The 16,223-nt window shown below is 40.9% G+C and overlaps 1 protein-coding gene across 3 annotated transcripts in view; it reads right to left on the bottom strand.

Moving 5' to 3' along the window:
• DENND2B (DENN domain containing 2B) overlaps positions 1-16,223 on the bottom strand; it is a 181,042-nt gene that overhangs the window by 99,761 nt on the left and 65,058 nt on the right. For all 3 annotated transcript variants that reach the window (XM_063332623.1, XM_063332624.1, XM_063332626.1), the window contains one exon: positions 1,677-1,781. In XM_063332623.1, coding sequence (XP_063188693.1) covers positions 1,677-1,756 — 80 coding nt within the window. In that variant the 5' untranslated portion in view covers positions 1,757-1,781. The remainder of the gene's footprint in view (positions 1-1,676; positions 1,782-16,223) is intronic.

Genomic DNA, 16,223 nt, shown 5'->3' with positions numbered 1-16,223 from the left:
CCAGTGATGACCAAAGCAATCTTTGTTACTGCAAGAATCTTGATGCTTGCAAAGCATGCAGCAGTATAGATGTTTACTTGCAGGCACCTCCTTTCCACTGAAGACTTTTACAATTAAAATTTAAATCAATTTATGGATTTATGAGGATCTGATTCACAACCCAAATAATTAGAAAGACTTCTATATATTGTACTGACCTTTGCATCTGACTGAAAAGGAATCACAAAAGGTTGAATGAGATCGTGACCCTATGTCACTGAAACACACCTTGCATCTTGCAACATTAAACCCCACCAAAACTATGACTGACAAGAAAATAATATTAAAAAGATGTCTTAGCCACCAGGAGACTAATACACCTGTGTTATACCAGTATCAGTACTTGCTGAAACCCTACTCCCACAAATTATAGAGAAAGCACATCTGCAGATTTCCAAATCTCCAGTCAAATCCCATACTACACAGAGACAATGACTGTTCGGTTTAAGTGGATCTTTGAACATGTTTGCAATAAATCCTGCAAGCCTTAAACTTTTATTATGCCAGCACTTACTCTGCTGATTTACAGTCTGACTAAAATGAAGAATCCTCATGGTTGACTCAAATAACATCTCTTACAGGGTGTCATAAAGACAGGTGAAGAAGATTACATAAAGCAAAATAATGGATGGAGAACTGGTGCATGACAACCTATTCATCTCCTCGCTTGTCACGCAAGTGAAACTCAAAGATTTTTCTTAGCTTCAGGTCCATGCTTGTACTTAAAAAACTTTTCCTGACAAATTCTAATCAAAACAGATGGTGACGATAAAGAAAGACAGTTAACTTGACAGTTATTATCCAATAACTTAGTATCCCACAGTACTTTCTAAGCTATTCAGAATGGAAAAGATTTTAAAACAAAAGAGTAGGTCCAAAGTTTGCTAAAGTCTAGACCCAAGTTCCCAGCACCAATCTGTCTGCACTGATGGAAGGATGATAAAGAACTTGAGAATGCCAGATATCATTAGGGATATCTGGTTTTAATACCCACATATGAAAATACCTCTAGAAATTCCTCTAGCTACCCTCCCCACCCCCCTTTATTTTACGTTTTTGCTGTTTTATTCTAAGAGATGCCCAATATACATAGTAACAAACTGGGAAGCATACAAAGATATCAAGTCCATTTCTGCTGAGTTTTAACACAGCATAATATGCCTAATAAAAGACAATAAGAGATGAGCCCTGTACTTTACCTTCAGCTCTTTCACATTTGCTGCCTGACCTGCAACAGGAGGCAGTTTCTGCCCGCTGTCTGTCAAGGCAGATACAGCAGAGAAAATTTGCCAGAAACCAATACAAAACACAACCTGAAGGTTGCTAAAGGATAAAAGTCAACATGCAGTCATACGGCCAAGAAATTTAGTTAAAACCTCCTGAGGCCTACACAGTGCCTTTCACACAGGTCCTTCCTTGCAATCACTTTCATCATAACTAGATGGCGAGCAGCAATAGCACGACAGAAATATGCCAGAAGCAGACCTTTTTTCATACTTCAGTTCCTCCAACTTTTCTCAGCCAAGCAAAACTCTCTCTGTGTCAGAATAGAGGTTGCTTACCTTTAAACAGAGACTTTGTTCCAAACACAGACAAACCTTTCTCAGAATCTACAAGCCCTGCAGTTCACCACTTACCTATCCAGAGTGTCCTGAGGCACTTTACTCCCTCCAGCTCTGCTGTTGACACTGGCATTCTTGTTGGCAGTCATGGTCATTTCTGCTTTCTAGAAGTGTGGATATCTGTGAGAAGAAAAGTCAATTAAGCTTCAAGAAGCCCAAATGACAATTAACCTTCAAGACTGCTAGAAGTACTATGCTGAGTAAAGGCAGAACTCTGGGCTGCTTTTCGTTCTGTAAAATGCAATCAGTCTAGTTATGATCCTGAAAAACTAAACCCTACCTCTCTACCGCTGCTCTTTCACATCCACAGACAAGTTTATCAGAGCCCAGTGCTATAAAAGGAGATATCTTATTGGAATTAAGTGTATTCTTCGGGTTCTGGCATGTGTGATGAACAGAGCTTGATACCCAGTTCACAAAATATCACAGGTTTGGTGTGGTTCTTCTATCCATCAGTATATGTGGAGAACCTAGTAACTGCAGTGTGTGATACTTGCAACTACCATAGCTATGACTGGCATTCTGGACACACAAAAGCTATTCCAAAGAACAAAGAAAGTTTTATCAATTTTAAAGTGCAGCTTTATTATGGAAATACTTTCTAATAGTGAAATATATTCAGTAGCAAATATGTTGAATATAATTTTCAAATCTGCTTGTGACACGAAAATATCTACAAATGGTTTTCTCTGTCCCAATATTCTGTAAGTAAAATTGTCTTAGGACACTTTTAAGATCTCAGGTAATATAAAGAATTGTTAGTAATTCCTATTTATTTCCTAGTAATTTGGTAACAACCCAAAACCTGCAAATTTAATTTCAGCCACGGTAAAACACACGTATATCCAGTTAAGCGCCCAAAAGATGGGCATAACTTCTGTAATGTTGCTGCATACTGGCAAAGAAACAGCCCAGTACCATGATTTATTTTGCCTTCATGCCATTATCTTAATAGGAATGTCATGCTGCAACCGAAGGGAGAATATTTATTATATATATGGATATCAGCCAGGACGTAATCCCAAGGATGCAAAAGTGGTAACCTCTAACATCATACCCCTCTGTTGACTATATCCCATCCCATGTTTCTCTGGTATAGCACAGCTCTTAGTGGCAATTTCCTCTGTCATTGAGATATCACTTGATTTCCACTTGAGAAATACTTTGCAAAACAAGGGAGAAATGTATTTTCATATCATAAGATTACTAAAACGCCAGCTGAGTCCCTTGTGAAAGAAACAGGACAGTATTTATTCCACATGATGCTACAGGAGTTATTTATCAAGAATCCTGTGGCTCTGCTGGCACGTGCTCTGGATGGTTTCTGAGATGCTCCTTAGTTTAAAGGCTAAAATATCCACGATGGTTTGCAGCACTGCCACCCGGGGTCTGACCAGAACTACCAATTTTTATGACCATTAATGGCATAGCTAATGCAAAAATAAGGAGTATTACAAAACTTCTTGTTTACTTAAACCCACAGTAAGTCCAGACTGAGAAGCCAGCTGTAATGTGATGCTGAAAAGCCAGCTGTGTACTGACAACATACAGAATCCCTGTACTAACAGACCCATCGCAGTGAAGAGGATGTTCTCTAAACCACTTTATTCCAAACAGTTCTGCCACAAATAAGGTCAGAAAATCTCCGGCGGATTTCAGCTCCAGAGGCAGAGTCAATCTGCCAACCACAGACTGGAGGTCTACTTGTCTTTCTCCAATTGTCTTGTGTGTATCAATATTCCCAAATTAAGAGGAGATTTTTTTTCCAGTTGGTAATATTTTTTCTACACTGAAGCTTCCCAAATTCCTACAGTGCCTTGTTATTGTTAGTGTTACATTATCAAGATAACAGGACTGTTAAAGAACTGCCTGTTCAGATTGGAAAAGGGCTTGCGTGGGACAAGAAAGGAAATCCTCTGATGCTGGCCAAGCTTTCTAGGATTGTGTATTCCACAAGGAGCCATCAGATGGGGTTTTTTTTAAATGTTTTCCACTCAGCGGTTCAATACTTTTACTGTGTTAAATCTCTCTAAATCACTTATTAACAATTAAGGTGAGAAAAATAAGAATCACAGAAGAGTTTAAGTTGGAAGAGACCTTCAAGATCCTCTAGTTCCAACGCCGCTGCCATGGGCAGGGACACCTCCCACTCAACCAGGCTGCTCAAAGCCCCATCCAGCCTGGCCTTGAACACTTCCAGGGATGGGGCATCCACAACTTCCCTGGGCAACATGGGCCAGTGCCTCAACACCCTCAGAGTGATTTTTTTTTTCCTAATATCTAATCTAAATCTACCCTCTTTTAGTTTGAAGTCCTTACCCCTTGTCCTATCACTACGTGCCCTTGTAAAAAGTGCCTCTCCAGCTTTCCTGTAGGCCCCCTTCAGATACTGCTGCTATAAGGTCTCCCTGGAGGGGAGCTTCAGGAAAGCTGCTATAAAGTCCCCCTGGAACAGCATAAGGTGAATAATAACTGTTAGCATGCATGTGTTACATTCATTTTTCAAGATTTGCTTTTCTATTCAAGACCAAGATAAGCTGAAGAGACCTTCAAAAAGATGGGATACTGACGTGGCACATAAAAGATAGCGTGCTTTTATGTTGTTGTTTTCTAAGAGTCCACTTTTCCAATACCCAAAATCCAATGGAAAAAAAAGTACGCATACTTGTGCATCAAAGCTTGATAAAAATCATTGTGTCAATATTTTTAAAAAGTGATTATTTAAACCTCACATTTCAAAGCAACCTTAAGTGGCGAATATGCCAAACTGGTTTGTTTTCAGCAAAAGAGGTACTGAGTTCTAAAAGACAATTTCACAAGATATGTCAAGTTTAGTGACATGAGTGTGTTTCTTCCCATGCAGTTGAGACTCCGGCATATATGGCGATATCAACTGACTTTTCTTTGCAATTTTTCTTTAATGCTTATTTTGGATGAATATTTTACCACAGGTGATGCTGGTATCATCCCAGCACATATTGGGAAAATCCAAATAACTTGAACATGGAAGAAAAATAGTCAATCAACAATTTACAGAGGTGCCTGGAAGCAAGGGCTTAATACCAAAAAAAGGCCCAACACAAAAACAAAGAAAGAGAGGGGAAAAAAAAAAACCAACCCCAAATGTTATGGTCATGTAGCAAGTTATTTCAGAGCCTTCGAATGAGTCTGACAGCCTTGTAAGTTTATATGGATCATTGTATGGTAAGAATCACATCCCTTGGGCTTGTGTGAGAGCATTCTCCATCACAGTATTTGCAAATTATTCTTTACAAAGCAATCAAAACAAAAATCTCTCAAGTATTGTGACATAGTCTTAAAAACAAATCCAAAAATAGTCATGTCACACAGATTCTGCATTGCCTAGTTAACTATCTAACTACACTTTGCCCAAAAATGCAGGATTCTGTTTTATTTGTAACTGTAAAGAATTACCCTGAAACCCTTATTTCGCCATAATTCATGCTTTACTCCAGGCGTGGTCTCACTAATTTCATGAGCCCAGATGGTAGAATATGGACCTTCTTCATTTTTACATCTATTTTGCCTAAAACCTCCACAAATCATTGGTAAAATCAAAGAGTAAAGACAACAGACAAATATAAAAAATGGTGCGATAGCAACATGAGATCTGCTGCCAGTACCAGGCAAGGTTCATCATCCTGACTGAAAATGGCTGCTGCAATGCAGGTATTTCCTAACAGATTTTTATCATTGAAGGAAGCCCCGATGACAGAATATTCCTTATGGACCATCTCTACCCCATCTTAGAGGTTTCCTTCCACTTCCAAAATGAGAGCGTGGCCTAGAGCTTTTTTATGGACAGATGGGGCACTGAAAACCATCACACTTTGTGCTAGTGAATGTTACAGTATCACTGAATCTTTAATTCCACTAACAGGGGAGGTGCAAATCGTATGCTCCACCCCACTGCAGTTTAAAATTATTCTTAATTTCCTAAAGCATCTCAATACTTTGGAAGCACCCACTCTCAGTCCCACTACAGTGCAAGTTGTACCTCAGCCTACTCCCGTTCACAAGTGGTTCAGGGACAGAGCTTGGCTTGGAGAAAGCACCCGAAAAGTCACTGCAATCAAAATTGCTTTATTTGTACTATTTGAGAGCCTCCTAAGGTCTCAAGAAGACCTTCTGCTTTTTTACACACAACGTATCCACTCATTTACCGCATTGCAAGAACATACTCTCTCCTCTCCTGTGGAAGGTGGATAACACTGAGCCTAGTTACTCATGTCTAGGCTCAGATGTCTTATAAATGTCTGAGATCAACAGATGCTTTAGAGGAAACATTTTCATAATTTGAATTATGACCTCTTCCATTCTGTTAATATAATGGGAGCAGAAGAGTACTTTTCAATTGAAATTTCTTCAGTTCAACAGACATGCACGGTTCTTTTTTGGTTTGTTGGGGATTAATACTGTGCTCAATATCCATATGGTCCTTTTCCCTACTTAGTCTTAAAATAGATTCATTGCACTCCATTTTCTGCACTCGTTTCTAAAGAATATTTTCCATTAAATATACAGTTCCAATGAAAAGTCCTTAGAGTATGTTGCAATGTTTCAAAGCCAGTTTTCTGCGTGTCAGCAACACTAGCACTGTTTATCTGGCAGCTTAACCAATAACAATCCAGATTCTGGTGCTTACTAATGATCACTGAACTCACACAAGCAGAAGACAATGCAGCACAGAGCAGATGAAGTCAGGAAGGTGGCAAAGAGAATATATGCAGGGTTTCTAATGCCTTGAGAAGGGAGCCTTTGAATGTAGGCTCCTGAGCCTTCTCCTGGCATTATCACTAACACAGGTGCAAATTCTACAAAGAAAATGTGTGTGTCCAGCAAGCATGTCAAATGTGTTCATAAGACTTCTCCGCTCTGGACTTCTGCTGTTATTTTTGAGACAGGTTTGTCCGTGACAGTTCACTGGGTGTAAAGTCCTTGTTGTCTCATGTGTTGCTAAGATTAACTTACATTTAACTGTCTCAGACTGAACCAATCTGTACCGCAATCAATATAATTTATACGGTATAATTTGGATTCTTGAGATCTGCCTATGTTCTGAAGCCTTTTAAAGCAGGTGATTTTCCTTTGAAATTCCACTAATCTGGAATCCAGAAAATATAGGGAAATATTACTACTTTGGTCTGCCCCACAGGGCAGAGACCTGCAGACATAACAGAAAGGTATTACAGGGAAGAACTACAGGCTGCTAAGATGAACTCATGCCTTTGAAAAAGCACCTTGTAATAAAGACAAACTCAGAAATGTATCATTAATACTAACCAGCTCGGCCTACTTATTTTTCTCTTAACAGTAGCTGCAGTAGAATGTCTCTAGGCATTGAGAAGTTAGTTTACAACATTAATAAATTTTCTGAGTGCTTTAAGGAAATCTTGCCCACATTTCAAGAGGTGTTGCATAGCTAAACTTCGTTTAAGAGTTGCAGCTAAGCTTTGTGGCAATTTGCCTATTCCCTTCCAGTAAAACAGATAATTATGTCGCCTCAGAACAATGTCAGTTTGATGAACTGGGAAGTCCAATAAAATCTTGACAGAGATTTCTGCCTTGAGAGGGCTCCTGTAGAGACTCCAAAGAACATTTTTATAAGAACTACGTGCTTTTATCAGATTACCTGTTCTCTCAGCTGGGACACTGTAAGTTTACCCACACAATATCATACAAACTAATATAAAGAGCTAAATGACCTGCTCAACAAGGTCTTGGCATGGAGATATTCAGAAAGTATCAACTATCTCATCCCAAGTTTAGTCTTTACAGCACACAGATACCCTAACTATGATCACGTCAACAGGCTTCTTGCTATACATGAGAATTAGCTGCCTTCAAGGCTATTCCTAACGACTGGGGAAAGAGACCTTGTGCTATCAGTAATGTGTACATGCTTGAGTCATACTACGCTCATGTGTAATCTCTAAGTGAGAAAACAAGATCAAGCTATTCACGAGTCTCTGATATGGGAACAAATTACAACGTTTCTGACAACAGAGCCAAAGGAAGAGGGCTTGTCAAACTTCTCATCTTTTTGAAAAAGGCACAGATTTTAACTGGTACTAACTCCACAATCTCATCCAAAATTTGCCCCTCTACAATCCACAGACAGCCTGTTTCCAATCAAGTCAGTGAACGGTCTCTCTGCTAGGCTTTCACAGCTAGGTGACAAGTTCACTTTCAGGACAAACTTCCAATAGTGGTGGTGGATTTGGTTGTCATTGCAACCTTACAATGCCAACCTACCCTTTCAGCAGTTAAGTCCGCACTGAACTGAAACTGCTACTATTAGGAAACTGATGTTGCAGCACTTACTGGAGGGGAAAGAGGGGAACCTCAGCGTACATTGGCAGACCTGGGTGGCTGCAGAACCAGGCAGGTGAAAAGCAGGGATGCTGCCTAGGGCAAGGACAGCTCTCCAGTCACTCCTCACCCTCCTGTCCTATTTTTCTACCACCTAAAATGCCTTTCCCTTCTCTTGATATTCTTACCCTCACCCTTCTTTACCTTCTTATTACTTCATTTATTTTCCCTTAAGCTGTTTTTTCCCTTGAATTGAAAACGAGCAATACCTGGTGAGGAGAACAGACCTCACTTGCAACATGCTGCAGCCCAAATGTAAGAATACAGCACTAAGCTTTTCTGTTACCTTCAGCACTGCTAGAGCAATCACAGCTTTGAAATGGAAGGAAAACAACATGAAAATCAGGGACCATGCATGCTCGCGTGTCTTTAATGAAGGAATTTTCACTAATACTAAGGTGACCATGCTTCTCAGACTATGGGGGACACGTTGTACTTGAAAAAATTTGAATATAATTATGGAACTCTCTGGGACTTAAGGTGTTTGCTTTATCTTGCTTGTTTCAGTATTAAAATGACCATTAAGGTTTTCTTTGTGCTTCGCTCTCTTCTATCACTGGAATCATATCTCAGATGAAGAAGGTGGACTGAATCCAGCCTTTGGACTGAATCTTTCCCCCTTTCTGCAGAAAGGAAAGACATATTAATTTGTGCCACATCTAGTGCAGGCTCCAATAGCCACTTTTCATTTAGCTAGTAGTCTATAAAAGACTTCCTTCCAATTTATCTAAATTACAGCTATTGTTGTACCAGCAGGAAAGTAACTTCACTGTGACTCCTTCTGTCTTGTTTGTGCTAAATGAGAGCTCTCACTGAATATAACCTGTTCCTATTTATTGACAAATCAAACTGGAATAAACTGAAGGTTCCTTTAAAAGTGACTGCTCCCCGGGGAAGCAAGGAGACACTAACAAAAAAATATATGGCAGCTACTGAATCAGAAGTTAGTATTTCCCTGTGTAGGTTGAAGAAAAAGGTTGTGTTTTAAAAAAAAATACATTGATTAGTTCAAGCTTAACTATCTTGATTTGAGAAAAATTTACAGTACTTAACAGTACAATTAGGTGGTACTATCATAAGCTCAGAGTAACCTTAACTACACATTTTGGTGGCGGTGTGAACTCACATGGCTTCAGCCAGTTATGAAACACACCCTCATACTGCCCTTAAAACTGATGTCAATCTGAAATACTACGGTCTTAATTTCTCCTGCCTATGCTAGCCACACATTCTCACCCCATCACACTCATACAGCTATCTGGTTCAAGGAACTGTTTCATCTGAAGACTAACCATTTGGGGTTGGTGGTTTTTTTCGTTGTTTTAGTGAGGCTGATTTTTCAGGCATTCATCTGCGTTTTTCTGGACTGTTGGGAAAACATACCTTAAAAGTGCCTTCAAAATATGTGTTACTTAAAACTAAATTTGCATGCTTTCTCTTTAAGATAGAAACTTTTTTGATTGTGGACAGCACTCTAGATGTTATAAATATGTTCCTACAGTATAGAAAATACAGTTCCAGCCTTGCAAACATGCAGGCTATATTTGCTTTTAATTTTTTAAGAACAAAAAGAGACAAAGGCATAAAAAGATTCATCAAGACATTTTCTCTCTGACATAGATGCAGCAGAAACTCGTGTATTTGATGCAACAAAACGTCTTAGATTTCATACATTAAAATTTGGGTTTAGATGCAAAGCATTCACATTACTCCCATGTGGCTTCAGCAACCAAAACATGTGTGCACCTCAGATCCAGATAAGGCTTTACTACAGAAAAGTGACTTCTTGTTCCTTCTGCTGTACTTGAGTGTCAGTCAAAATCTGGTAAGTCCTTTCAACAAGCCCTATAATAAACTTAACGAACACTGATTTGTTGAAAGCCCTCGGTCATCACATTTTGCGATAAAGGTTCAGTACCGTATAATCAGAGGCATATATATTTTGGCAACACAAACATATCCATGATGACCAGATACCACAATGAAAACAGACTACTAACAAGTTGTGCCTAACATATCACAGCTCCTCAGTATTATTCTTCCTTTGTCCTTTCCCTTCATCCTAAGGATATTTGCATGAAAACACCAGTTCAAGTCTCATGCTCACCTGCTGCTGTTGCTTATTCCTTAATGAAGTCGTAGTTCTCTTAATTGCAACATCAACATTATTTGCACAGTAACGAATTGCTTCTTCTGACACAAAAGACAGATTATGATTTAGCTAAGGAATGAGAGCAAATTAGCTTTAAGGAATAAAGATTCTTTTAAATTTTTTTTTTTGCATCACAAGGAATATGAAAACTGAGAAAACAGACTGTCCTTCAGTATTTCCCACAGGGTGTCACCAGTCCTTAAAAACACCACAATACAATTCAAAGCACAGTTCACTGCTTAGTACAGGCCGCCTGGGAGCACAGGCTGTAGGGGAGACATAAAGTGAACAAACAAAGCTGAAAGTCTTCATAAATCTTAAAAGGAACTTCCCTGTTGAGCTGACACCGATGACTGAACTTTCTTCACCCCAAGGCTGACTGACAAAGTCTGGCAGACAGCTGAGAAGCATCCTGATTTTGCAACTACTGTAGGTTCTGATTCATCGGAGCATCATGCGAGGCAAAACACGGGTCACAGGTAGAATACAGAGAAAGCTGCTGTTCCCAGTGTTGTTAGCACACCTCCCTTCCTTCCTGTCAGACACGTGTGGCTCCTGCTTAGAGCACCACTAGAGTGCAAACTGCAAAATTAATAGTGGTTATATACTTCGTACAAAGTTTTACATGATGGGAGGAAGGAGAATCTTGATACAGCTGCACAGAGACTTGAGAAAGAGGGCTTCAGTCTTCATTTTGCCATATATTACTTTGAGTCACTGGGTAAATGTCTTTGGGTATATGCTAGTTGAACTATTTCCTGACTACTTCTGACTATCTTTTCTAGAAGTGAGATGTACTACCTGGGAATGTCTGAAGTACACTCAGCCATGTGGAGGGTGGCTTAACAAGATCTCTATTATGTCATACCTTAAACTTGAATTAACTTTCCACTGTAAACAAATTACTTTAATTTTCGTTTCTCAATTCATACTCTATACAGCAGAAACAAGCCAGAACTTGTCTGTACGCAGAGGAGAATCTATAGCATCCTAAATACTCCACACGAATTCTCCATGCAGATGTTCTTAGTACACATTTAGAGGGGGTAACACACTTTTCAAATTATGTTGTATAAGGGCATGCTTTGGAGTAAGAATATAACCAGTGAATTATCTCAGAGCAGGCAATGAGCTATAAATGAATAACTCGGCTTACTATTGCCTGTGCAATAGCCCCTTGAGCTTCTTCTACGATACTGAGAGACAGCAGTGAAGTTGACACTCGCAAAGCTTGAAAACCCTTGAAATGGTCTTTTGCTCTGCACCTATTTGTGACAATGTGGGAAACAGTGACACTGAGAAAAGCATGGAGATCAAAGGGTTTAAAAAGGCCAGCTTGGCCACTGCAGCTGGTGTCACTATTTTGATCTATTTCAGAAGGCCATGAGACTTCTTTTAGCATGTTTGCGTCAGACGCCTTCTGCAGAGCCCTTCCTGAGAGCAGAGAGGAGGAAAGACACCTACCAAAGGCCAGGATCACCAGGGAGACACTTTGCTTCCAACCTCCACACACACAAATGGTCAGTGATGGCAGGGAGGGAAGATGGACGAACAGATTTGTACCTCATCCTGACTCGCCTCCCCTGACAGTAAGCAACAAAAAAAAGGAAATGGTCTGAAAAAGAAAGGAAAAAGGGAAGATGGAGGGGGAACAGAAAAAAAATGAAAAAAAAAAAAAAAAAAGATGTTGGTGGAAAAGCAAACAAAGCAGCAAAAGGAGAAAAAGGAGGAAAAAAAAAAACCCAAGGGTTGATGAAAATGTTACTCCCAAATCCAGTGAGCCAGGCTAGGTCATTTGCCACACTAAGTATTCAGGTTCAGGCATGCTTTGCTAGGAGATAAGGTGACCTTCAGTATGCTGGCCCTGGCTGTAAACAGAGAGAGAAACAAAGTGGTTGTATTGTTCGAGTCAGAGCAACAAAGCAAAAGCCCTGGATCAGCATCCAGTGTGTGTAACTGCTTTTCCCCGACACTAAGCAGAAGGGAACAGGAAAGATGGCTAACAGGAGTGGAAGAAAATCTGAAACCATTTAAAGACCAAGTCTGTACAGAAATCCAGTGTTTTGCTCCCAGAGAAGGCTGTAAGGAGCGTTCGGCGAAGGACAGTTTGAGGATAACCAGTTCTCTTGGCCAATGCAGATGTCACCAGGAAAACTAACTTCAGAGGAAGATGGCAGGGAGCATCTGTAGAAGGATGTGGAATGGATGCTTCATGAGTGTCAGGAGGGTTGAAAAAATAGAGGTCTTCTGCAGAAGTAACTCATAGCAACTACTGATGCTGTCCCGCTCAAAGTCTTTTGACTTCTGTCTAATACCATGCAGTAAAGTAAAATTAATTCATTGGTATAAGCAGAAGGCAAGCTGACATTGTGACAAAATGTTCTTGTAAGTTTCAAGCAGCAGTGGAAGATCTTTGATACCAGTGCCTCAGTAAGGTCAAGAGCTGATATGCAGTGTTACTATGAATCTCCTTCTGTTTAGACCACTATGTCCTAATAATCGTGCTACTGTTCGGAGTCAGTATCTCCAAGAAGCAGGTCCTGTCTGTGATACCTAAGCTGCCAATGCTAACACTTCTAGTGAACCAACTATTAATTTGGACAAACGGTCTCAACGTGATCATATAAAAGCATCCTGGGAGCATGAGGAACTGGCTGGAGATCTTACGGATGTAAGTAGAAAATATTAGCCAAAACTGTCTTGGCTTGCACAAAGAGATGAGAACAACCTTGGTTCTCTCTTTTGCTGTTGGCAGTTACCCAGGGAATCTGTAGAAAGGCACGAAGATGATCTTAATTCCCCTGTATCCAAAGTATATCCAGAAGTGGCCCTGGACACAGCAAATGGGATGGCAAGCAAGTCTGTTGTTTGTATTAGGAATTTGTACAAGAACCGTTCAGGAGAAGTATCTGTTTACATTTAGAAATTTTGTTCTTGCACTTACAGCAACATCTGCGGGATGCCAGAGCTCTGAGCTGTGTTTGAGCTCTGACATGAATTTCTTTTGTAATCTTAGGAAAGCTGCTTAGAGGCAAGATCCTTAAATTCAGTGTCAGAGAGTAAAACCCATCATCCACATTCTGGCATCAGGTTGAGGGGTCCATTTTCCCAGAGCTGCTCCTATTTTTTCCTACTCTACTTCAGAAATCTATGGTTTGATCTCTCCAAATATCATTGCTCTACCAATGAACCAGGAGTAACTTTATGACTTACCTCACACACAAGCAGTGAGGACATGTCCTTTAGTAAGTTTAAGTTCTCCAGAAACACGGTGGGGCCCAGACACATGGCTATCACCAGTGGTAAACACATCAGTAACAGAGATAAGCCATTCCTCACCAGCTTCTGCAGTCACCAAAACCATCCTCTCCTGTCTACTGCAGCTGCTTTCCTGCAAACTGGCATCTCTCAGGGCAACGAGTGCTTGTTTTGTGCACAGTGGTTTTCTGATTCAGATTCCCTTTATGTTTGTGAACCTCTTGGCTACTGCCACCCTCTCCTTCAAACTTTACATGTTCTAAGCCAAAACAAACAAAACCAAGCCCCCTGTGCTCCCAGGAGGATAAACCACAGCGGGTGTGAGCAGGCTGATTGAGAGGGTGCGGCCCATGTCCTGCCTGCCTAAAATCCATCTCCCACCTCAGGTGACTGAAAAGACAGAAAGGAAACATAGGAGAGAAGCATGGTGCCAGCAAAATGAGTAAACTTCAACCTTCCTCCTAGCCATGCCGCTGAAACAGAGGAAGGCCACTAAAGAAGAAACAGGGAGGATGGGTGAGGACCAGACAAACATCAGAAGAGTTAAGACTGGTAAAACAAGGGTGAGATGAAGGATAGCTAACGTACTGAGTCAGAAAAACACAGGTAGGAAACAAGGAAGTTCAGATAATAAATTTTTAGAAGGAAAAAGAGGCAATAAGAAACTCCAGGAGGGAAGAGAAATACACTCCCCTTCTTCCCTTCCATGTTGGGAACACACTCTGTGTCCCCCAGAGAAAGCAGCCCATCTTTCTTCATGGTCTGGGACATTTTCATTCCATGGCTAAAATTTTCCTTATAGAATAAAATTTGAATTTTCCCAAAGATACGTCAAGAAAAATGGATCTGCAATGCTGTGGTAACCTGACATAGGACTTCACTGAAAGAGACAGAAATTCCTGCTGTCCTTAAAAACGGGTGCAACTCCAGGAGTGTGGGAAGTGTCCAAACTCTGGGTAGCTGCTCATTCAATACACAAACCCAAACTCAAATCCAAACTCAAGTTTTTGAGTTCCCTAATTCATGGGTAGAAGCATCATTGCCCCAAACACATACTATCCTGCAGTGACTGCAGGAGACTAGCAGTTCCCAGACTCCTGCAGTTTCTTGAGAGAATTAACTCTAGGGGAGGCGGGGGGGAGAAGAAGGGAGAGGAGAAGGGATGGAGAGAATATTGGCAGCTATACCAGAATCACAATAATGTAAACTAAGCACAGCAAACTACTTCTTATTGCCTTTGTTAACAAAAATTATAGTAGCTATAGCAACAGAAAAGGGGGGAGCAAAAAAGCCCAAGACTTTTTAAAATCCCCAAAGAATACAGCTTTTCTAATATGGAAAAATCAAGATTTATTGCACCAGCAGCTCCCACAAGGCAGGGCTATAGTAGTGCACAATGGTTTCAATTAAGAGCATGAATCATTAACCAATGCAGCTGGGTCTAGTAGTTGGCAGACAACAGCATCTCTTCCAGTGAGCCACGACTTCTTCAGGGACTGAACTAGCTTCTCTTGCTGTGTGATGTGCCCTTCAGTTCCATTTCTGGTGGCTTTACCTCATATCCTCTGTCAAGCCCTGTGACTAATGCCCCTGCTTAGCATAGAAAATCAGGGAAAACACTCCTGTGCTCAGGTCCTGTGCCAGCCGTCACACACTGATATCCCTATAGGCGCTGCCCGCAGCGTGGCACTACACTGCACGCTCAGCGAGCGTCTCAGAGAAAAGCATTTTGGTCTCCTGCTGCCTGTGTGTATTTTCCTTCTCAAATACACACACTCACAAGCTCAAAGAGGGGAGGAATGTCTGGCACTTCTGCGGTGACTATCTGGCAGAAGCACCGCTCCATTTTCTGGCAACTTGACCAGGGTCTTAGAACAATTATTTCAGTTCCTGATTCAAGTGCTGGAGACAGAAGATCAAGTTACATTTCTCTCCAGCCATCAACACTAATTCAGTTTTCACTAAGTCAGCTTTGCTGGAATTTCACTCTTCCACACTGAAACAAAAAAGGAAAGTGTGAATCAACACTGAAAAGACATTAGAAGAAACATAAGGAATTTCAAGATTTGCCCTTCACAAATGTAAAAAACACCAATAAGATCCAATAGAGAAGGAACTGTTTCTTTCTAGAAGGGATACTTTTATAAGCTAAAATGATGAAGAACTGAATCTATTGCAATGGAAATGGTACCATGGTCCTCAGTTACAACCACTGGCTTTATAACTACTGCATAAATAAGCTTTTTTCCCGTACTACTACAAGCTGGTTTGTGAGTCTGTAGAGAGCATCTTCCCAGCTATCGCTCGGTCACAGGTGTAGGCAGCTGTCAGAAGAGGAGGTGCTTTTCCTCAAGAAAAGAGTTCAGCTCCCACAGCACTGACCTTTGTCATCTGCCTGAAAGGAAAGTTTTGACAAGCTACCACAAGCAGAAGTGTTATAAATCTCCTTTCATCAGGCCTCCAACCACTAGACGGCAAAACAACTGGAAACACTTAAACCTGTTTTAACATTCCTTGTAGCAGGAGGCAGTGAAACACCCACCCACCCACTGGAGCTGATTGCAGTCACCTAACCACTATGGACTGTGGCTCCTGCCAACAGAGGTTTTCTGCTGGGGCTTCCTGGAGCAACAGCCATTCCCAGCAGAGCAAGGAAGCTGGGCAGCAGCCGCAGACACGCCAGCTCTGTTCCTGCGTATGCTGCGTTCAGCGTGGCAGAAGGGAGCACGAGGGTTTTAGGCAGAGGCACAACAAAAACA

The sequence above is a fragment of the Chroicocephalus ridibundus genome, chromosome 4, assembly GCF_963924245.1.
Source record: "Chroicocephalus ridibundus chromosome 4, bChrRid1.1, whole genome shotgun sequence".
Lineage (NCBI taxonomy): Eukaryota > Metazoa > Chordata > Aves > Charadriiformes > Laridae > Chroicocephalus > Chroicocephalus ridibundus.
This window is presented reverse-complemented; position numbering and strand designations above follow the sequence as displayed.